At 35.3% G+C, this 23,816-nt stretch overlaps 1 protein-coding gene across 3 annotated transcripts in view; it reads right to left on the bottom strand.

The window, feature by feature from the left end:
* Positions 1 to 314: 314 nt before the first annotated feature.
* Positions 315 to 23,816, bottom strand: part of LOC136039461 (uncharacterized) — an 87,276-nt gene continuing 63,774 nt past the window's right edge. For 2 of the 3 annotated variants that reach the window (XM_065723225.1, XM_065723226.1), the window contains one exon: positions 15,516 to 20,129. In XM_065723225.1, coding sequence (XP_065579297.1) covers positions 19,741 to 20,129 — 389 coding nt within the window. In that variant the 3' untranslated portion in view covers positions 15,516 to 19,740. Of the gene's footprint in view, positions 1,060 to 15,306; positions 15,487 to 15,515; positions 20,130 to 23,816 lie in introns of those variants that run through there. The other variant, XR_010620456.1, reaches the window with a different exon arrangement.

Genomic DNA, 23,816 nt, shown 5'->3' with positions numbered 1-23,816 from the left:
TGTCCCTGTGTCCCGGTCGTCATTTATTTTCCCGGTGTCCCGGTCGTCATTTGTGTCCCGGTGTCCCGGTCTGTATAAACATTCGTTTTTGAATTGGTATATGATGAAATAAATTTTTGTGTTTTTCCCCTTTTTTTCTTTTTAGTTTTTTTTTGGTTTTTACTTTTTTTTATTTTTCTTTTTTTTTTCTTTTTTCTTTTTAGTTTTTTTTGTAGTTTTTACATTTTTAGTTTTTTTTATTTTATTTTTTTTAGTTTTGGTTTTCTCCTTTTTTTTCAGTTTTTTTCCTTTTTTTATTTTTTTTTATTTTCTAGTTTTTTTTAGTTTTTTAGCTTTTTTATTAGTTTTTAGTTTTTTTTTCTTTTTATTTTTTGTAGTTTTTACCTTTTTTTAGTTTTTTTTTACTTATGTCCTGGTCATCATTTATACTCCCTGTGTCCCGGTCGTCATTTGTGTCCCGGTGCTTTGTTGATGGTGGTTGCTAATCGAACATTCCTTGTGTCCCGGTCGCTTTCTCTTTGAGTGTCCCGGTCGTCAAACATGTAATTGTCCATGGGAAAACCAATCTGTATTCAGATCTATACCTCATTATTCTAATGATTGCCCTTGAGCTTTGTTGATGGTGATTGCTAATCGAACATTCCCTGTGCCCCCGTCGTCATTTATATATCCCCTATATGCTTATAATGACGTCACATGCAAACCCACAAACCAAACAACTTGAAAGTGATACCGATGATAATAAAATGACTTTGAAAGGACTATCGTTTCTCAGTTGCAACATCTTTTCCACAAAAATAATTATTTAGTGCTCCTGTTCAAAACAGCAATCGAATTGATGCCTACTGATACGCAACTATCAGCAAAGTGGCAATCGTTATGGTCAGTGAACAGTTCTTACCTCGAGATAATATTCTTTATAGGTGGAACAATCAGTTGACAAGAATTGCTTAAACTCATCGATGCTGCGATGCCCTACAATATCCTATCATTTTTTGGGATGAAGTCCTTTGTTAGTTTTCATTTTCTTCATTATTTTTCAGACGTCATACGCAAACCCTAAAACATATAAAAAACAAAATAAACCCTCAAACATACAAAAAAAACATGCATTAATTTCTTTTCTTTTTTTGTTTTTTTCTTTTTTTTTAGTTTTGTATCTTTTTTAGTTTTTAGATTTTTTTTTTCTTTTCAGTTTTTACCTTTTTAATTTTTTTTTCTTTGTTTTTCTATTTTTTTAGTTTATTCTTTTTTTAATTGTCTGTTTTTTATTTTTTTATTTTTTGTTTTGAGCTCTTCTTAGTTTCTTCTTTTTTTAATTTGTATTCTTTTTTAGTTTTTTCTTCTTATTTTTTTTTTAGTTTTTTTCTTTTAGTTATTTATTTTTTAAAAAGTCTTTTCTCTTTAGTCTTTTTATAGTAAAACTTGCGAATGTACAACATTCTTCGCTGTCCCATTGTCTGTGCATATAAATAAATTATCAGGTTTACCGACTCTTGAACGTGCAACATATAAACATATGTCCGAGGGAAAAACAATCCGTATTCAGATCTTTACCGCATTTTTCTAATTATTGCCCTTGAGCTTTGTTGATGGTGATTGCTAATCGAACATTCCCTGTGTCCCCGTCGTCATTTATATATCCCCCCTGTGCCCCCCGTCGTCCCAGTTGTAGTTGTGTCCCTGTGTGCCAGTCGTCATTTCTATTCCCTGTGTCCCGGTGTCCCGGTCGTAATTTGTTTCCCAGTGTCCCAGTCTGAAATTTCTCTTTGAGTGTCCCGGTCGTCATTTATATTCCCTGTGTCCCGGTATCCCGATCGTAATTTGTGTCTCTTTTTTTATTTTTTTATTTTTTAGTTTTTCTTTTTTAGTTTTTTTTTAAGTTTTTTTCTTTTTTAGTTTTTTTTTATAATTTTTTTAGTTTTTCTCTTTTTTTTTAGTTTTTTTCTTTTATTTATTTATTTTTTAAAAAGTCTTCTTTTTAGTCTTTTTTTAGTAAAACTTGCGAATGTACAACATTCTTCGCTGTCCCATTGTCTGTGCATATGAATAGATTATCAGGTTTACCGACTCTTGAACGTGCAACATATAAACATATGTCCGAGGGAAAAACAATCCGTATTCAGATCTATACCGCATTTTTCTAATTATTGCCCTTGAGCTTTGTTGATGGTGATTACTAATCGGACATTCCCTGTGTCCCCGTCGTCATTTATATATCCCCCTTGTGCCCCCCGTCGTCCCAGTTGTAGTTGTGTCCCTGTGTGCCAGTTGTCATTTCTATTCCCTGTATCCCGGTGTCCCGGTCGTAATTTGTTTCCCAGTGTCCCAGTCTGAAATTTCTCTTTGAGTTTCCCTTTCGTCATTTATATTCCCTGTGTCCCGGTATCCCGATCGTAATTTGTGTCTCTTTTTTTCATTTTTTTTATTTTTTATTTTTTCTTTTTTAGCTTTTTTTTAAAGTTTTTTTCTTTTTTAGTTTTTTTTATCATTATTTTTTGTTTTTCTCTTTTTTTATTTTTTAGTTTTTTCTCTTTTTTTTCTTTTTTAGTTTTTTTCTTTTTTTAGTTTTTTAGACTAGATTTTTTAATTTTTTTCTTTTTGGTTGTTTTTAGTTTTTTACCTTTTTTTTCCTTTTTTAGTTTTCATTTTCTTCTTTATTTTTCAGACGTCATATGCAAACCCTAAAACATATAAGAAAACTAAATAAACCCTCAAATATACAAAAAAAACATGCATTAATTTCTTTTCTTTTTTGTTTTTTTCTCTTTTTTTTAGTTTTGTATCTTTATTAGTTTTTTAGATTTTTTTTCTTTTCAGTTTTTACCTTTTTAATTTTTTTTTTGTTTTTCTATTGTTTTAGTTTATTCTTTTTTTAATTGTCTTTGTTTTTTAGTTTTTTCTTTTTTGTTAGTTTTGTAGCTTTTTTAGTTTTTCTTACTTTTTTTCTTTTTAGTTTTTTTAGTTTTTTACATTTTTTTCTTGTTTTTTCTGTTTTTAGTTTTCTTTTTCTTCTTTATTTTTCAGACGTCATATGCGGACAAACAAACACACATATGCGGACAAACACAAAACATGAACAAACTTACAACTTATTTTTATATAGATAGAAGATATATAGATAGATAGACAGATAGATACATATTTGAAGTATTATAAAACGTCATGCAAGCCAGTGACTAATACAAGAAGCTACGTCTACCAAATTTAGGTAATCAAGTTATAAAAGAATTATTTTTTATTACACCTTGCGATAACGTAATGGATAAAGCTGTGTCTCTTAATTAAAGATTGAGCGGTTCGGTCCCACGTGTCGCAAGGCCACGTGCCACGCAAAATCTCTCTAAATGTGCGAAAATGTGAAGCAAAATTTTGTGTTTTGAAATAACCCTTTTTGGCACATTTCCTTTTTTTTAGTTTCTTAGCTCTTTTAGTTTTTTTAGTTTTTTCCTTTTTAGTTTTTTTTATAGTTTTTTACCTGTTTTTTCTTTTTTAGTTTTAACTTTCTTCTTTATTTTTCAGAAGTCATATGCAAACCCTCAAACGTGTAAAAAAAACTAACACGCTTTAATTTTTTTTCTTTTTTAGTTTTTTCTATTTTTTAGTTTTGCAGCTTTTTTAGTTTTTTAGTTTTTTTTTCTTTTTAGTTTTTTTCCTTTTTTTTATTTGTTTTACTTTTTTTTTTTTAGGTTTTTCTTTTTTTAGTTTTTTTCTTCTTTTTTTTTAGTTTCTTGGCTTTTTTAGTTTTTTTTTAGTTTTTAACTTTTTCTGATTTTTTTTAGTTTTCTTTTCTTCTTTATTTTTCAGACGTCATATGCGGACAAACAAACACACATATGCGGACAAACACAAAACATGGACACACTTACAACTTATTTTTATATAACACCTACCACACCTACAAATTTGTAGTTGTGTCCTTGTGTCTCACCTGTGACTATAAATAGATATATATCTGTTTTTAACTACGTAAAACTTGCGAATATACAACATTCTTCGCTGTTCCATTGTCTGTGCATATAAATAGATTGTCAGGTTTACCTACTCTTGAACATGCAACATATAAATATCCATGGGAAAAACAATCCGTATGCGGATCTATACCGCATTTTTTAATGATTGCCCTTGAGCTTCGGTGATGGTGATTGCTAATCGAACATTCCCTGTGCCCCCGTCGTCATTTATATATCCCCTATATGCTTATAATGACGTCATATGCAAACCCACAAACCAAACAACTTGAAAGTGATACCGATGATAAAAAAAATGACTTTGAAAGAACTATCGTTTCTCAGTTGCAACATCTTTTCCACAAAAATAATTATTTAGTGCTCCTGTTTAAAACAGCAATCGAATTGATGCCTACTGATACGCAACTATCAACAAAGTGGCAATCGTTATGGTCAGTGAACAGTTCTTACCTCGAGATAATATTCTTTATAGGTGGAACAATCAGTTGACAAGAACTGCTTAAACTCATCGATGTTGCGATGCCCTACAAAATCCTATCATTTTTTGGGATGAAGTCGACAGCCATCACTTTATGGGATCGTGAACAAAGTTACAACACAATTGATCTATTGTCGTATGTTACAGACCGGGACAACAGGACACGTATAAAAACTGAAAATGATAGCGATGATGATTGGGTTTGGGATTTTGACTTGGATAAGGTCATCAATGCATACCAGATTTTAGTTAAAAAAACATAGGTTCGGCGATATGTATTTCATCATATCGTATTTCATCATATATAAAAATAAGTTGACTGTGTGTGTGTGTGTCTGTCGAGTGAAATGACGACCGGGACACCGGCACATAGGGAATATAAATGACGACCGGGACGCTCAAAGAGAAAGCGACCGGAACAGAAGGAATGTTCGATTAGCAATCACCATCAACAAAGCACCGGGACACAAATGACGACCGGGACACAGGGAGTATAAATGACGACCAGGACATAAGTAAATAAAACTAAAAAAAAACAAAAAAAATGTAAAAACTACAAAAAAACAAAAAATAAAAAAAAATAAAAACCAATAAAAAAAACTAAAAAAGCAAAAAAGCTAAAAAAATAAAAAAGAAAAAAAAGAAAAAAAGGAAAAAAAAATGAAAAATAAAGGAGAAAAACAAAACTAAAAAAATAAAAATAAAAAAAAATAAAAAGAAAAAACTAAAAAAACTAAAAAAAGTAAAAACCAAAAAAAAACTAAAAAGAAAAAAAGGGGAAAAATACAAAAATTTATTTCATCATATACCATTTCAAAAACGAATGTATATATAGACCGGGACACCGGGATACAAATGACGACCGGGACACAGGGAATATAAATGACGACCGGGACACAGGGAATATAAATGACGACCGGGACACAGGGACACAACTACAACGGGGACTCCGGGGGCACAGGGGGATATATAAATGACGACGGGGACACAGGGAATGTTCGATTAGCAATCACCATCAACAAAGCTAAAGGGCAATCATTAGAATCATGAGGTATAACTAAAAAAACCAAAAAAAAGGTAAAAAACTAAAATCTAAAAAAAAGACCAATTCAAAAACGAATGTATATACAGACCAGGACAATGGAACACAAATGACGACCGGGACACAAGGAATATAAATGACGCCTGGGACCCTCAAAGAGAAATGACAGACTGGGACACCGGGATACAAATGACGACCGGGACAAGGGGAATATAAATGACGACCGGGACACAGGGACACAACTACAACGGGGACGCCGGGGGGCACAGGGGGATATATAAATGATGACGGCGACACAGGGAATCGTCGATTAGGAATCACCATCAGCAAAGCTCAAGGGCAATCATTAGAATCATGAGGTATAGATCTGAATATGGATTGTTTTCCCATGGACCATTATATGTTGCATGTTCAAGTGTCGGTAAACCTGACAATCTATTTATATGCACAGACAATGGGACAGCAAAGAATGTTGTATATTCGCAAGTTTCACGTAGTTAAAAACATATATATATATATATATATCTATATTCACAGGTGGGACATAGGGACACAACTACAATGGCGTGTAACTAATATGGCGCGTAACGACTTACGCGCGTAGGGGGGCTTGGGGGGGCGCGAAGTTCCCCCACCAACTAGTTGTTGGGGTGGTGCGAAGCGCCACCCCAACAGCTAGTAGTATATAAAGATAAGTTGTTTGTGTGCTGTGTGTTGACTGACATCATGCATGTTTGCCGACTGGCGTCATAATAAGGATTGAGCATTATGCCGTCATGAAGTTGTTTGTCGACTCACGTCATGTTTGTTATGACGTCAATAGAGAAAGTATGAAAGGAAAGCGTGCCGAGGAATCACAGGCTAATAGAAAAAGTATGAAAATAAAGCGTGAAAAAAATATGTAATAAATCACAACAACAGCGTGAAAACAGGCTTGTGGCTAATAGAGAAAAAATGAAAAGAAAGCGTGCCGAGGAATCACAAGAGCAACCTGAAAATTTTCGCCTGGCATTCAGGTACAGCCAAGTCGATGATTATAGCTTGAGAAGATGCGTTCAAATCGGGACTATGTTTAAAATTTGTCCCTATTGCAAGGCCTTGAAATTTAATGGTGAAACAATGGGAATGTGTTGCGCCTCAGTAAAAGTTAAAGTTCCTCAACTGGCTGCACCACCAGAGCCATTGAAGACTTTGCTTACTGGAACTACGTCAGAATCTAAGCGTTTTTTGTTAAACATCAGAAAATATAACTTAACTTTCGAAATGACGTCGTCTGGTGCCTAAATCAAAAATCAAGATCAATTTATGCCTACTTTCAAAGTAAAAGGGCAAATTTATCATAGAGCAGGGTCCCTTCCACCATTCTCAGGCGAGAATCATAAATTTTTACAACTGTACTTCATCAGTGAGAGAAATTCGGAATTGAATGCACGTTGCAAAATTTCTCCCGTTGTTGAAAGGACTATTGTTTCCCAATTGTAACATCTTTTCCACGAAAATGATAATTTAGTGCGTCTGTTCAAAACAACCATCGATTTGATGCCTACTGATACGCATAACATTGTTATTTCCGCTGACAAAACGCCTACTGGCCAACATGTGCGCAGATACAATGCTCCAACTATCGACGAAGTGGCAATCGTTATGGTCGGTGATCAGTTTTTACCTCGAAATCTTATTCTTCATAAGCAAAACGCTCAGTTGATAAGAATTGCTGAAAGTCATCGAATACCCTAGAGTATCCAATCATTTTTTGGGATGGAGCCGACGGCTATCACTTTAATAATAAATTTCAAGATCCATCCACAAATAAACAAACGGATAAGAAATGCAGCGCAATGCATTATTATTCCTATAGACTAATGATTCGGCAGGATGAAGACAATTATATTTTAAAATGCCGTCAATTGTTTCACCTATACATCGTTGATATGTATGCAAAAATTGAATCAGAACGTTTGCTATTTATCCGTCTGAATCAGACCAAGCTCCGCTCTGAATAATACATTCATTTGCGAGATGCAGTTGTAAATGACGGTAATACTACAAACGTTGGAAGATTAACGATTTTACCTTCGTCACATGCTGGCAGTTCCCGTCATATGCATAAATATGCTGAAGATGCTATTGCGTATGTTCGTCTCTATGGTCGTCCAGATTTATTTATTACATTTAAATGTAATCAATCTTGGGACGATATACGGCAGCTTTTATTTCAAGGACAATCGGCGGTTCATAGACATGAAATTACGGCCCGTGTCTTCCGGCAAAAGTTAAAATCACTGATAAACTACATAGTAAAACTTAGAGTGTTTGGGTCAGTGCGATGCTGGATGTACTCAGTGGAATGGCAAAAACGAGGATTGCAACACGCACATATTTTAATCTGGCTACATGATAAAATTACTTCTAATGAAATTGACAATGTGATTTCCGCTGAAATTCTTGATGAAAATGTCGATAAGGGGTTATATGATATTGTTGTAAAAAATAGGATGCATGGACGTTGCGGTGCACTGAATGAAAAATCACCATGCCAAAGGAAGGTGCACAAACCAATATCCTCGACTTTAGTACCCAACACAATTGCTGACAATGATGGTTACCCACACTATAGAAGAAGATCTACTGAAGATGGCGGTAAAACAACAATAATAAAGAAGCATAACGGTACTACCATCGAAATAGATAATCAGTGGGCTGTTCCATATTCACCTTTATTGTCAAAAACATTTAATGCACACATAAACGTTGAATACCGTAACTCCATAAAGGCAATCAAATACATATGTAAATACGTTACCAATGGCAGTGACATGGCAGTTTTTTGCTTACAGTCCGAAATCAGTGATATCGATGAAATCGTATAATATCAGGTTGGAAGATACATTAGCAGTAATTAAGCAGTTTGCCGCATTCTTTCATTTCCAATACATGAACGAAGTCCAGCTGTTAGCGGTACATTTACAGAATAGATAATGTGTTTATTTTTCGGAATCCAACGTGCGACAAAGAGCCCCGAATCCACCGGATACACCATTAACTGCTTTCTTCTCGTATGTCAAAATGATTCTTTTGCGAAAAACTATTGTATACTGAAGTGCCTTCGTATTACACGTGGAATGCTAAAAATAAAGTATTTTAACATCGAAAACAGGGTAAGTCAGTCGACGGCCAACCTACCATCTTCAAAGATACCACGATAGGAAGACTCTACACCATTCACCCCAATCAACATGAATGCTTCTTTCTCCGCCTGCTTTTGGTGAATGTACCCGGTCGAACGTCCTTTGAGCATTTGAGAACTGTAAACAGTATAATATATGACACTTACCGTAGTGCATGCCAAGCTATGAATTTATTGGAGAATGACCAACACTTGGATAACTGCATCAATGACGCATGCGAAACGTCAACTCCAGGTCAAATTCAGGAATTGTTTAGAATCATGCTAACAACTTGCTGTCCTTCAGCTCCTACAGAGTTATGGGAAAAATATAAATTGAAAATGGCCGAGGATATACTCCATTGAAAACGGCTAGTGACGTCAGATATGACTTTTGATTTTACATCAGAAATTTATAACTACACTTTAGTTATTATTGAAGATTTGTGCGTATGTGAAACAAACCTCTTCAGGGTTTGGGAATGCCTTCACCTAATTGTAACGCCGCTGTTTCAACATGTATAGAACGAGTGGTACTGTTAAAACGTTTGTGATAAATTGTTTCCGGCATCAATCCGATAAAAAATGACATAGCGTTGGCAATTGTGTCGTCCGGAACAGCCACAACGTTGCTGCCTGGTGGAAGAACTGCTCATTCCGCTTTGAAATTGCCACTGAATTTTCATTCTACAGAATCTCCCACGTGCAATATTTCCAAATCATCTGGGATGGGTAAAGTATTGCAGGCAAGCAAACTTATTATTTGGGACGAGTGCACAATGGCACAAAAAAATCGCTCGAGGCTCTGGATCAATCATTGAGAGATTTGCGAGGGAATTCAAACCCTTTGCCAGCACATTAAACCCTATTGCTTGAGGGAGATTTCAGGCAAACATTACCTATAATACCTAGATCAACCCCTACAGACGAAATGAATGCTTGCATGAAAAATTCTAATTTATGGTCACACGTAAAGACATTAAAATTTACTATAAATATGCGTGTCCGACACATATAAGCATGAATTTTGCTTTTGTCTTTATTTTTAAGCTATGCCGTGGCAATATGCGATGGAATTAAGGAATTCTAGAGTGGATTCCAGTCCATCTTAATGTAATGGAATTATAAAAACATAATCATAAATTTTATATGATTTTTATTCTCTTGGGAGGCAACCGACAGTTTTCGCATTTATTTTACTTATTTATTTGCTGAGCCAAGCTAAAATGAATCGTTCCTTTGTTTATTGGACTTTGGATCTGAGAGATATTTTCAAATACTTCCTCAACTAAATTGCTACAGAATATCAGGTACTTTGATTCATTAAAGTCATATTTGGGACGACTTATGTTTTCCGCATTCAGGATGCACTTCGCGAATGTTTTCTGTTCAGGACCGACATGCAATTATAAGGGCAGTTTTTGAAACGCTTTCTGATTTGACTTTTGTTTTTATTGACGAATGAAGCTTCTTTTTTTTTTACTAGAGTTGCTTCAGAATTTAACACATAAATACCGCCAGAAATCACCTCGAGCAACTAGAATTTCTCTCCATATACTAAGTTTAGATTTGCAAATTTGGTATCGATGTAGTATTTCTTACTTGGAATCATACAAGACAACAAGTCCCAAGAATTCATTTAGTTTTCATCCGAAGGCTCTATGAGGCTTAGAAAATTAGTCCACTGAAACGTAGGCCTACTCGTTTTTGTGTTTTGCCAAAACCTACCTTGGGTACTTTACTTCATCCCTGCATTATGAAGTAAATATCTTCAGATAAGGATTAAAATAAACCCTAGAAACGTTTTTGTGCAATGAGAAAGCAGATACATCTTGTAGCCCCCTTGTGAATATAACACACATTTTACCACAGCAAAATCTTGTCAGACAATTTGATCTCCGCTGAAAAAAAATTCTTTACAAAAACTTTTTCCCCATTGAAAATTTTCCTGAACAATCTTCCATCCCCCTGCAGAAAAAACCTCCGCAAAAACTTTTGTATATTTTCTAATAACAAAGACTATCTGCAAGAAATGGACAAATTACAAAACTTATAAGAGGCACTTAAACTTCTATAATAGGATTTTCTGATATTTTTGTTCTAAGGGAGGAAGGATGATTACTCAAAGTTCACATTTTAATGCCAAAAAAAAAATTCTCATTGAGGCTTACGATAACCACATAATTAGTTCTAAGAGAGAGACGAGTGAAGGTAGAAATTGATGTATAGCCTGCCTCCCTTCTCAAGTTATTTAGGAGAGGGGTGACCCCCTTCAAATGCGGAGTAATTGAAAATCTTGCTTTCCACTCATCATCTCTTGATAATATTTAGACTACTAGGCTAAAATAAAATATCTTTATGAATAAACGTCCATTTTGTCTTTAAAGCTGCTCGCTACTTTTTGTTGAAAAGACTTTTTTTTAAATTTAATTTCTGATGGGTTTCATAAATAAATCATTTTTCAAATAGTATCGGTAAATCTGGCTCACCATTCATGAAAAATTCCCTTCGCCACCGGAAACTCTTCCGTGGAAATTTCCTCCCAAGTAAAATACACCCCTTACTCCTCGTAAAATTCTTGTGGATGATTCAGCATGAAAAATAATCCTTAGCATAATTTCATTTCTAAAAGACTTTGATTTCTAATCATTTGTCTGATCGTTTGAGAAATTCCCCCTTCCATGGAAAGTCTTCCTGGAAATCCAAATGCGCTGAAAATAGTCCTCGTACAATTCCCCCTTAAAAATCTCCATATGCACAATGGTGTTGGCAAAGAGAAAGGAAGACATACAAAAAAATTTCGTAACAATCATGTCAAATTTTTCTACTGTACAATAATTGGGTTCACTTGCATAAAATTCAAGACAGACAGGAGGAAATTGTAGGCTTTGGAAGCTTATTCCCCTTGCAATTTTAGTCAAATTGTTGTCCAACTAACATTAAATTAACTTTTTTATTAGGCCAAATGTCTAAGTTTATAAATTGAATCAATTGCCTTGCCTGACACTCATTGCAGAATGGCCCACTCAATTTTGACTTTAGACAGTTGTTTGCCTCTAATTCTAAGCAAATTAACGGTCCTATGTCAATTCTAAATTCTTGGTTCAACCTGCCTAAGACCGTCCCTTGTTTACCTTTCATTTCAGGCAATCTAACGGTCCTACGTCAATTTTAGATTCTTGGTCAACTGAACTGAGGCGGGTGTGACTTGCAAAAAGATAAAAACAAATATTGGTCCAATAAGAGAGGCACAATTACTCCCCCCGCTTACCCGTGCCAAATTAACCAAACACTTTGAAAACTAAAGGTTCTATCACTATCTTACCTCATTGGCTATTGACTATAATAGATAGACGTATCTATTAACAAATGAACTAACATCATTTTATACAATTCTAATAAGGGGGGGGGGGAATTAATGCCAGGTTTGCTTTTCACTCAATTGGACTGTCTGTCTTGGCTTTTTCTACAATTAGCCATAACTTGATGCCCACAACTATTCCATTTCAATTCAAAACAAATATTATACTTAACCAATGGACAAATTTCATAACTTACAGGCCTCTCTACACGGGCTACCGGGGGCTCATGTTACCAAAAAAGGCATATTAAAGGTATAGCTCAACTGTTTTGAGCAAAATGACTATCTCAAATTTTGATCGGAAGACCTTGATAAAATTGGGCGTGGGAGGGGACCTATCTCATGGCCATTTTTTTTCTAGCGAATTTCCCCCAGAGGAGAGACTAGAAATTTTAATTTCTGTTCAAATTCGCTCTCTAACGATCTTCTAAGACCATTATTTTGATACGATCACCCCTAGGAAAAAAATAGATAGACTAAAATAGATAGACTAAACAATAGATAGATAGACTAAACAAATATAATAGATAGATAGACTAAAATAGTCTATCTATCTATCTCAAAAATAGATAGACTAAACATGCATCCGTTATCTTTCTTCCGGCAAAAAAAAATAAAATCCTATGTACTATAATTCTGACTGCCGAATTTAGACACTTGTTGCATTTGAATAGGTTGTCAAAAGGGCATATCTGTAATAACTTCGGAACAGCTAAGGATATTAGGTTGGAACTTTCAGGGAATTTTGAAAGGGGACTTTGAACCCGATCAAAGTCAGCCACTACTTTTGAAATTTGTCATAATTTTTTTTTTTTTTATAAAACATATCTACTTTTAAATGTCGCAATATATTGTATAAAATACCCAATACAAAGCTAAGCAAGGAAAAGTGAAAAGTAAGAAAAGTAAAAATAGGAAATTAAGAGAAATGGGTGAAAAGCAAGAAAAATTAATAAGTGTAGATGAAAGGGTTTTTTTGCTAAAGCGGAAGATTGTTGTGCTATACAGAAGAACTTGCTTTCTTTCTTATTGTATTGTTTATTTATGGTGCACTTTATTTGTTATAAGACAAATATTGCGCATGCATCATTTCAGTTTCATTTTTCGGTTTAAATTAGATAAAATAAATACAAAATTTTAGAACCTTTGTCAGTTGCAGTTTAAATTTACCAAGATTTACCTTACATCAGGGGTGGTAGTACATGTTGTCTTTTGAATTTATACAAATTAACAGCATACACCTAGCACAGAGGCGGATCCAGGATTTTTTTAGGAGGGGGGGGCATAATAGGTTGCTTCGATAAACAAAATTTTTTGCGAAAAAAATAACCTTAATTTAAAGGGAACCTCGACAATTATGTGTCGTAGGGAGGGAGTGGAAATGGTCGTAAATTTAATCTAGAATCTGGCGAGGGTTAAAATTCTAATTAATCTGTTGAAATTAAAATGGTATCAAAATATTGATACAAAAAACAGTCAGCTATAACAAGAGCTAAGAGCTCATATGGCACTTGTGACGAGGCGAGAAGAGCTAAGAGCCAAGAGATGATATGGTATGAGCTTTAACAAAATTCTATCAATCAATAGATTGATTTAAAAAGGAAAATAAGAGGCTTAATGCCGGTCAGGATTTAAAATAAGAGCTCTGAGTCACGATGTCCTTCTAAATATCAAAATTCATTAAGATGCGATCAGCCACTCGTAACTTATAAATACCTAATTTTTTCAAATTTTACTCTCCCTTTAGCCCCCCAGATGGTCGAATCTGGGAAAACGACTTTATCAAGTCAAATTGTACAGCTCCCTGACACGCCAACCAATTTTCATCGTCCTAGCACGTCCAGAAGCACCAAACCCGCCAAATCACTGAACCCCTCCCCCCAACTCCTCCAAAGAGGCGAATCCAGTACGATGATGTCAATCACGTATCAAGGACATTTGTTTATTCTATCCACCAAGCTTCATCCCGATTCCTCCACTCCAAGCATTTTTCCAAGATTTCCCCCTCCAACTCCGCCCAATGTCAAAAGATCTGTTCGGGATTTGAAATAAGAGCTCTGAGACATGAATTCCTTCTAAAAATCAAATTTCATTAAGATCCGATCATCTATTCGTAAGATAAAAATACTTCAATTTTCAGGTTTCCCAGAATTCTGGTTTCCCCCTCCAAATCCCCCCAATGTCATAGGATCTGGTCGGAATTTAAAATTAGAACTTTAAAGCACAAGATCCTCCTAAATATCAAATTTCATTAAGATCTGGTCGCCCTTTCGTAAGTTACAAATACCTCAATTTTCAAAATTACCCCCCCCCCCCCCCAACTCTACCAGAGAGAGCAGATCTGGTCCGGTTATGTCAGTCACGTATCTTAGACAGGTTTCTATTCTTCCCATCCAGTTTCATCCTGATCACACCGCTTTAAGTATTTTCTAAGATTCCCTGTTCCCCCAGCTGCCCCCACCCCCAATTACGCTTGATCCGGTTGAGATTCAAAATTAGAGATCTGAGTTACAAGGTCCTTCTAAATATGAAGTTTTATGAAGATACGATCACTCCTTCGTAAGTTAATTTTTTCTTATTTTTCAGAATTAACCCCCCCCCCCCCCCCCCATAGAGCAGATCCGTTCCAATTATGTAAATCACGTATGTAAGACTTCTGCTTATTTTTCCCACCAAATGTCATCCCGATCCCTCCAATCTAAGCGTTTTCCATGATTTTTGGTTCCCCCACCCTAAACTTCCCCAATGTCACCAGATCAGGTCAGGATTTAAAATAAGAGCTTTGAGACACGATATCCTTCTAAATATCAAATTTCACTGAGATCTGATCACCCGTTCGTAAGTTAAAAATACCTCATTTTTTCTAATTTTTCAGAATTAACCCCTACCCCAACTACCCTAAAGAGAGCAGATCCGTTCCGGTTATGTCAATCATGTATCTAGGACTTGTGCTTATTTTTCCCGCCAAGTTTCATCCCGATCCCTCCACTATAAGTGTTTTCCAACATTTTAGGTTTTCCCCTCCAACTCCCCATAATGTCATCAGATCCGGTCGGGATTTAAAATAAGAGCTCTGAGACACAGTATCATTCCAAATATCAAATTTCATTAAGATCCCATCACCCACTCATAAGTTAAAAATACTTCATTTTTTCCATTTTTTCCAAATTAACCGGACCCCCACTCCCCCCCCCCCCCCCTAGATGGTTAAATCGGGAAAATAACTATTTCTAATTTAATCTGGTCCGGTCCCCGATACGCTTGTCAAATTTCATCGTCCTAGCTTACCTGGAAGTGCATAAAGTAGCAAAACCGGGACCGACAGACAGACCGACAGACCGACAGACCAACTCCCACCATATCTAGATATTACACGGTCGATGTCTACCTCAATATTTCGGTGAACGTTTATAATGGCTAGTCCTGTCAGTTTAGAGCTCTTCGTAAGTATTTCCTCTTCTATTCATCCTAAAATATTCGAATAAAGATCAAAATCGTCAGAAAAATATGAACTCTATTAAAGATGCATGTAGGAATGTGCTTCAAACTAAGTATATGAGTCGAAATGCTCCTTAAGAAAAAACAATTATGTGTTTGTAATCTTTGTATTTAATAGGTATAGATTGGTGATTTAAATTCTCAGGGTTTCCAGGTGTGAAGATTTCTAATTTTTTTTTTTATCTTGATACTTTCAGATATTCAATTAAAATGTTAAATCTTGATATGTCTGTTGAGCAAAAAAAAAAAAAAAAAAAAATTTGAAACGACTCAGATTTAGCATTAAGTAAGAGAATTGTCCAGTAAAAATTTTGATTTATAAACATCTAGTTGTGGAAATATCATTGAAAGGCATGTATCAAAATAAGCATAAAAAATCCTCAGCAGTATATACAGTAGTTTAGACAATTTTATGGCCAAATATATGCAACCCCTATACAAAAGCATAACTATATTTTGTGACTGGTTGGTATTGAGAAGATGAGAAATTCTGAAGTAATATTGTAGTTGCAATCTGTTTCCGTGGTTAACTCAAGTTTTGGGAATTTCCACTTTTCATTAACATTTTATTAGTAAATGTTCGAAAAAAAAAATCGATGCCATTCCACTGATTCAAACTGAGAATTCCGAGACCCATCTATACCAGCTGGAAAAAACCATAATTATTTGCCTTCTTTTATTTACAATTTTAAAAAATATATTCTTCTTAAATGATTACTCCGATCTTTAAAGGAGTATTTGGACTCTTATACTTAGTTTTAAGTATATACTTGTACGAATCCTTATTAAAGTTCTAAAGAATTTAGCATTTATTTTAATGTTTTAGGAGGAACAGAGGAGGTGATATGTCATATAATGCAGAGGTTTAATTTAATTAAAATAGGCAGTAAAGTGGCCAACATTTGCTCACCAAAATCCAAAACTTATATTAATAATTTTTGCACTTCTCATACATTTACTTTCTATTATACAAATTCCCTACAAAAAACGTTTTAAAAACTACCCCGCTTCGAAAAAAAGCAATCCCAAAAACCAAAACAATGCCATAGCAAGAATTGAAAACAAATTTTTGACTGTACAAAGAAGTGAATATTTTGCTTTTCAGACCCTATGTGACAGCACAATCCTGAAATATCATTTCGACAGCCTAAAAAAGTTGGATTTCAAATTTCCCCTCCTTGTTATTACGAAATGAAGATTTTTGCCTCTCAGTTTGCTTTTGTGGTAATGCGGACAGATTCCCTTGATAAACCTAAATTTAATTAAATACTTTTTGGCAGTATGCGTCCTTAGTAAAATCTAAAAGAGAGCACACAAAGTAACTAAAACCTTGTTTCAAACTTCTTTGCAAAAAGAAACAGTCTTAATAATTAATAACTTATAAAAAATTCAACTATTAAAAACCAAATACAAAAATATAACTCTCGTCCCAACCCAAACCAGAGCAAGCGGTCCCAATCACAAAGCTACCACTAAGTCGGGAGGGCTCGCACCTCCTGGATCTGCCGCTGACTTAGCCGGTTTTTTGGGTGTTGCCAATTGATACAGCACAGCATATACCCAAATATAGTTCGTCCAGTCGAAAACTGTGCAAAATGTATCCTACACAATTTTTAAACGACTAATTTGAAAATTGAAATTAATAACTACAAGATTCATAACGGTTAAATCTATCATTAAACAAACTCTGAGCATGAATTAATGAACACATGGATATGGTAGTTGAAATGTTTCCTCTAATTTTTTTTTTCAACAATTCGGCAATAATTTTTATATGTTTATAATTGTTCGCCATTACACAAGTCTGTATTTCATAGCGATTAGTTTAAAGCATATGCTAGCTGGAAAACCCATAAAACGCCTTATGTATTTTATTTTCTTGCTTCATTATTTAGAAACTGGTAATAAATAATGATACCGTTAACTTATCGGAATATCTTTGAAATTCACAGACAAAACAGTTATTGTATAAATGAGGGCTGAACAGCATATAAGAAATTAAAGGAGGGGCAAATGTTCGAATTTTTTTTTTCCAAGAAAGTGTAGTATTTTCTAGAATGTTTCAAAACTTTGCATGTTCTGGAGCTCAATTAAAGTTTCTTTTTTTTATGTGAGCTTTTTGTAAATATCAGCTGCTATTTGGTGAAAACATCATACTTTCAACAGGGATTGGGGGGTTTAATTGTTAGACCTGACACCCGGTTGTAAGACTACAAACCAAAATTTCTACATGATTTACGAGCAAATTTCTATCGGATTGGGTTTAAGCCAAGTATTATGAGACTTAGATAAATTAGGCTTTGAAAGTTAGCTTTTTGGATGGACCCGTGATTAGTTTGGACCACTGCAGAAAAAAAAAACTTGATTCAGCCTAAAAGAGACAGCCTATAAGCAGCATGTGTTCTGGGTTGTAAGTAAATTAGTGAGCCTGTTTGTTGCTAACAATAGTTATTAGCAAACAATGCTAGAAGTTTTTGTAATTGCTGCAGACATTGTTGCAATATGTCAGCATTGTAAGAAAAATGTTTACAATTATTGCTGGCAAACTTGTTTGATCATAATTTGCGGAAATATGTGAAACTGCCAAAATGTCTTCAGTATATTCACAAAAAAAGAAAGCCTTAACAAAGCCTTAAGAAAGATTTAAGGAAAAACAACCATTCAATAATCATAAGGGATTAAAAATCGAACTATTTTAAATAAGTCATTTATGTAGGAAGGGGAACGACAGATCCTTGAACCTGGTATAGCCTGAAAGATCCAGATTATATATGATGTCCTTAAGATTCGCTTATTTAGGAAGCCAAGGTAGAGAATTGTCAAAAATTCCTCCTTCTAAAACAGAATTGTGAAACCCCCACTCCTTCAAATTAACTTAATTCGTACATACATTTCTTAAATACATGTTATGTTTATAACTAATTGCTAAGTGTGTAGATCTATACGTTTTACTGTCACGCTGTATATTTCGAAAAGTTTTGAACTTTGCACTTGATGCCCAAAAGCAACACTGAAAACAATATTCATTTTGTTTGTGTTTTATGCTAGCAAAGTGTTCACAAAAAGATTTTGTTTGTACGTGCCACTAAATTTGCTTTTAAAAATCGTTAATGTTGTTATTCTTTAGGGAGAACTCAACTGGGAATGAGATTCTATGGATAAAATGAATCTAATCAGAACATAGAATATTGGAAGATTCCGATCTCACTAAGCTAAAATGAAATTAACTAGCTTGAGTTGATTGAATTTATGAATATCGGAGATGTTATGCCGTTTGTTGCATTTCCGAGATTATTGGGGGCTGAAGACGAATATTGTTCTGTGAAAAACTTAATTTTGCTGCACAGACTTAATTCTACAGTTATGAGTTAGCAACGTGCATTCAGTATGATGTTAGATGGGAGTAAAATTTTCTGAAGTAAATTAGCTCTAGTCTTCTTATTGATTCATAACCAAAACTATATTCCAGCTGCTTTCTTTAAGTTTCCGCTATTTGTTAGTATTTAATTTGAATCTTCAAGGAATAATCAGGTCTAGTGAGTCACCAATTATGTTCAATTGGCGAAATAGGGAACATCATATCTTCATTCGCTAAATATTATCTTTCACGTAACTCATAATCAAAGGTTGCTACATGTTACAAGATTGTGTGAATTGTCACTCAAACTATCACGTTGCTCTGCTCCCAAATTCATGATTTTCTAGGACTTAATGATGGAGACATTTTCGAGTTTTAGCTCACTCTACTTTGGGCCAGAAGCCATTCTCTAAACTTCCTTTATGCGGAAATCTTCAAGGATAGATGTGGCTACAATCTCTCCCGATTGTTAGATGCAGATGCAATGGTTTTGAGACAAATACTGGTTTCCTTGATAAGGAAAGACTGTACTTCACAGTGTGAAACTTCCCCTGTCTTACTTCTTGATATTTCCAAGCATTCGTCATCGCTCAAAATTCTTTCCTTCCGAGTCACTTTGTTTTGGGCCTGTTTTGACACCTTCCATTTTTGACTCGCTCGACTCTGGCCTAATAGTCATTTTCTATAATTTACTAATGTGGAAAGCCGGCTGTGCTTTTCCAGATGTTTGTGGCTACGCTTTTGCGATTATTAGTCGTGGATTCATGAGTTTTGAGACAAATATTGACTTGCCATATATGGAATGACCTTACTTCACAACCTAAATCTTCTTGGAATAGTTTCTTCTTAATCTATATTAGAATTCATCAGAGCTCATCATTTTCCTTTGAATTGGCTTTCCAGGCCATAAGATTCTTCACAAATGTCAATCCGCTGTCCAGCATGCTCTCGTTTGGAAGGAAGTCTGGATATAAATCTTCATCTTCAAATTCTTCGTCTTCGTCATCATATAACCAATTATCGTCACTTTCATTATTAGTAATGTAGTTCTCTAAATTCGGACATCGGAACGCAGACAATGGATTTCCTGATCGCATCCAGTGGGGTATTAGAGCTTTCAATCCTGTAGTATCTTCATTTGTGTAACACCATTTATTTTGGGCATATGATACAGCTATGCTGCCCAAGACAATTGCAGTTATCCCGGTAGACGTTCCTGCTTTCTTGGTTACTTGTGTGAAGACAAACACTGGATCTAAAAATAAAGAAATTACTAGTTGTATAAATCTCACCAGGCACGTACAAAAGTAGCAGAAAGACCCCTAGCAAGTCTTAAGATTATTTTGATTTCCCCCATGATTCCCTCCATTTTTCTTGTAAATTACCTTTTATGTTCTTTTCATGCCCATTCCCCATCTGAGATACATTCCTGCGATCGCACCTGGACCGCGTTTCAAAATTATCTTGACGCGTTTGATTTTATACAAAAAGATTGAATGAAATTTTATTTATGAGTAAATTACTCCCCCCCTCCCCCTTCTCCTTAAAAAAACAGATGTTTATTTTTTGCATCTATTTGCTCCTAAAACTTCATTGAATACATGCATAAATAGAGAAAACGAAATGGAGGAAAGACGCGACCTGAGGGAAAGAAGAAAGGCAGAAAATTGAATTTGATGTTGATTTCAACATAAAATACAGACAATAAACATGAAAAAAGAATAATCAAAAGCAAAATTCATTCCTACGAAAAAGATGTGTAGACTGATAGAAATTACGCTAATGATTGGCTTTTTACTTTTAAAAAGACTAAAGGAATTGATGAAATTTATTTTGGACGGTAGACGGTTAAAAATGAACGGACGAGTTAATTGAAACATAATATTTGTAATTAGAAGAATACCGAGGACTTAAAAAAAAGATCTCAATCTGGATTCCGACATGCTTGTTGCATATCCTAGGCGTCGCCATCTTCATCATCTGATTACACCGGATATGTCTGTCTACTTTATGTGTCCACAGAATTTCAAGATTCTTTTTCTGTTCGTCCGTTTCATGCATAGCATCCGTGTACGCAATTGTTTCTATCTGCAGTGATTCGTTTCTCCAGCTCAGCTTTAAACTTTAGACAGTCAGTTGCATATGTTCGGACCGATTAAGCCTTGCAACAGAGCAAACGTAATTTCAGCTGGAGCCGTCCTGGCTGAATGGACTGGTGCGCTGGATTCGGGATCCCTGGTCTGAGAGGACGCAGGTTAGAATCCCGGTGTACCCAAGTCTTCAGTTTGGGACTGGGGTCAGCGGCGTGACTCTGTAAGCTTAGCCAGAGTCGACCCAACCCTAAATGGGTACCTGGAGAAATCTGGGGAAGGAAAACAGGAAGGGTGTGTGAAAGCACAGGATAGCTGGCCCCTAACCCCTCATTGCACTTCCCAGCTGAAGGGCTAAGAAACGGAGATCAGCACCGCCAGTACGGACTGTAAAGTATAATGCCCTATCCTTGGCCTTTTTACCTTACCAGCTGGAGCGAGCACACGGTTGATTTCCCGACACAGAAAGGCTTTGGAATGCTGAGCTTGCAAGGACAATGGAATTTCTCATCTCTGTCTAAGGATTATGTGACTGTGCTCCAAAGGTACCTAAAGCCAGTATCTTGTTCTGCGCGTTCAGTCTCAAGCTGGACATTCATTGGCAAGTTGATAGTTAGTGTTGTTCTAGTTTTAGGGGTGTTTTTACACAGCCTGACTTTTTCAGCTGTATGTGCAAGCTAGTTAAAAACAAAACAGTCTCAGCTAGTTATTTAACTAGTTTTATGTGTATCTAACAGGCCGATTTCATATGCACGTCTAACTCCTGCACAAGCGGTTCCTCAACCTTGATCGTATTCACCTATTCGGCATAATACCGTTTTCTTCACTGAAAATTTTTTCCTGATTTTCGAAACAGGTGGAAACACCCCTTAAAAGTCAAGAAGTCTTAATGAAAATCAAGCTGTCAGGTTCAAGGTATCAGAGGTCTCTACTGTAGAAGTTTCAAGCTCATACATAGAATAATATAGTTTTTACTTTTTACCAGAAGAAAGATCACAGATAAGTGCTTTTTCTTTGTTTTGTTTTTTTGTTTTTTCCCAGGAGTGATCGTATCAAACTAATAGGTTTGAGGGTGCATTCGAACAGAAAATAGAGTTCTAGCGTCCTTTTCAAGTGACCAAAAAAGATTAGAGGGGATCTTGTCCCTCTCACACACCCATTTTTCCCCAAAGTCGTCCGAACAAAATCATGACATAGTCGTTTTTTTCGGCATAGTTGAAATATACAATGCCTTTAAGGGTAATATGAATACCCATAGCCAGTAGAGAAAGGGCTGTAAGTTGTGAAATTTGCCCATTGTTTGCGTATAGTATTTGTTATTATGGGGAGAGAAATTTCCAGGGTAAATTTTCAGGGAAAATTGTACACTGGGGGAATTTGACAGAATTACTGTACGAAAGTCCTTCTATTTGTCTTAATATGTCTTTGCCAACTCAATTTTATGTGTTTAGATGTTCAGGGGAGATTGTCCGAGGGAAATTTGCAATAGGTTTGAGCTTCCAAGAAAAAGTTTCCATGGAAGGGGGGATTTTCGGTGTGATCACAAAAACGATCAAAATTTAAAGAGGAAGGCCCAAATCAAAGGCCAAATCATTCGCAAGATTTTTTTTTTTTTGGGGGGGGGGTTTAGTGAGGTTGAAATTATTCAGAAGGAATTTATAGGGGGGTTTGTATTTTGACGTGGGAGGAACTTTTCACGGAGGAGTTTTTCGTGAGAAGAGGAAAAACGTTTCATGGAGGGTGAGCCAGAATTACCGACATTATTTGAAAAACGATCAAATATTAAAAAAATAAACAATTTTTTCAACTGAAAGTAAGGGGCAACTTTAAAACACAAAAAGAACAGATAATATTCCGTATATGAAGCGGTCCCGCCACTTTAATACCTAGCTCTTTAATGCTACAGTTAGACTATTTGCCCAATTTTTAAAGACCAACTCTTAAAACGTGAATGTTGTTTAATTAAAACAGGAAGCCCTTTTAAAAGCCCTAAAAAGCTTAGTGTGAATAACATAGTATTGAAGAGGGGGCAAACCCTCCATATACGGAATGATTTCTTTTCGTTTTGAGTTTTAATGTTGCTCCATACTTTTATTTAATTTTTTTTTGTTTCTCGATATGAATAAAAAAAGACAAATTCTATGACAAATAGAACATGGAAAAGCGGGAAGCATAAAGGGCGCAATTTGCTATGGGGCAGCGAGGCAAATTCTCCCATACACCACTTCGCTACCCAAACTGATATTTAGTGCCTTCGAAATTTTTTTCAAAACTAAGATAAGCCTACAGAATTCAAGCTTCCATAGAATCAGATCAGTTTTCTTTAGCATACTTTCAAATTTATGGTGCAAGATGGCTCATTTTTCATTTTTCACTGCAACCCCCTCTCCTCCCAGGATTTTAAATGAATTCAGCCAATGAAAAGAACTCAGGAATTTTTTTGGGGAGGGGGTGGCTGACAGTCTAAAGCTTTTCTCCCGCTTACGTGCCCAATTGATCATACGGATTAGATTAGAATACCTTGGCTACTGAGACCGGCAGCGATAATGAGGCTAGTGGTTGCTACTAGTCCATCAAGTTATCACAACACGAAGTCACCTGATGACAACGAATCACAAAGCGGTGTCAGTCTTTTGGCTATGTTTACCCCTTTATTCTGAATGATCAATTATGGAAGTCATCACAATTACTGAAAGTTTAGGTCATTTGAAAATCAAATAAAGACAAGGGAATTACCGTTATTCATATACCTCCTGTACACTTGGCTCTAAGTAAACAACTACGCATTTTAAACCTGAATATAACCAGTTTTAACGAATTCATATCGCTTTTAGACACGAATTTCTATGCAA

This window comes from Artemia franciscana, chromosome 19 (assembly GCF_032884065.1).
Source record: "Artemia franciscana chromosome 19, ASM3288406v1, whole genome shotgun sequence".
In the NCBI taxonomy this organism is placed as follows: Eukaryota; Metazoa; Arthropoda; class Branchiopoda; order Anostraca; family Artemiidae; genus Artemia; species Artemia franciscana.
Note: the sequence above shows the minus strand (reverse complement) of the source record. Positions and strands in the feature narration are given on the sequence as shown.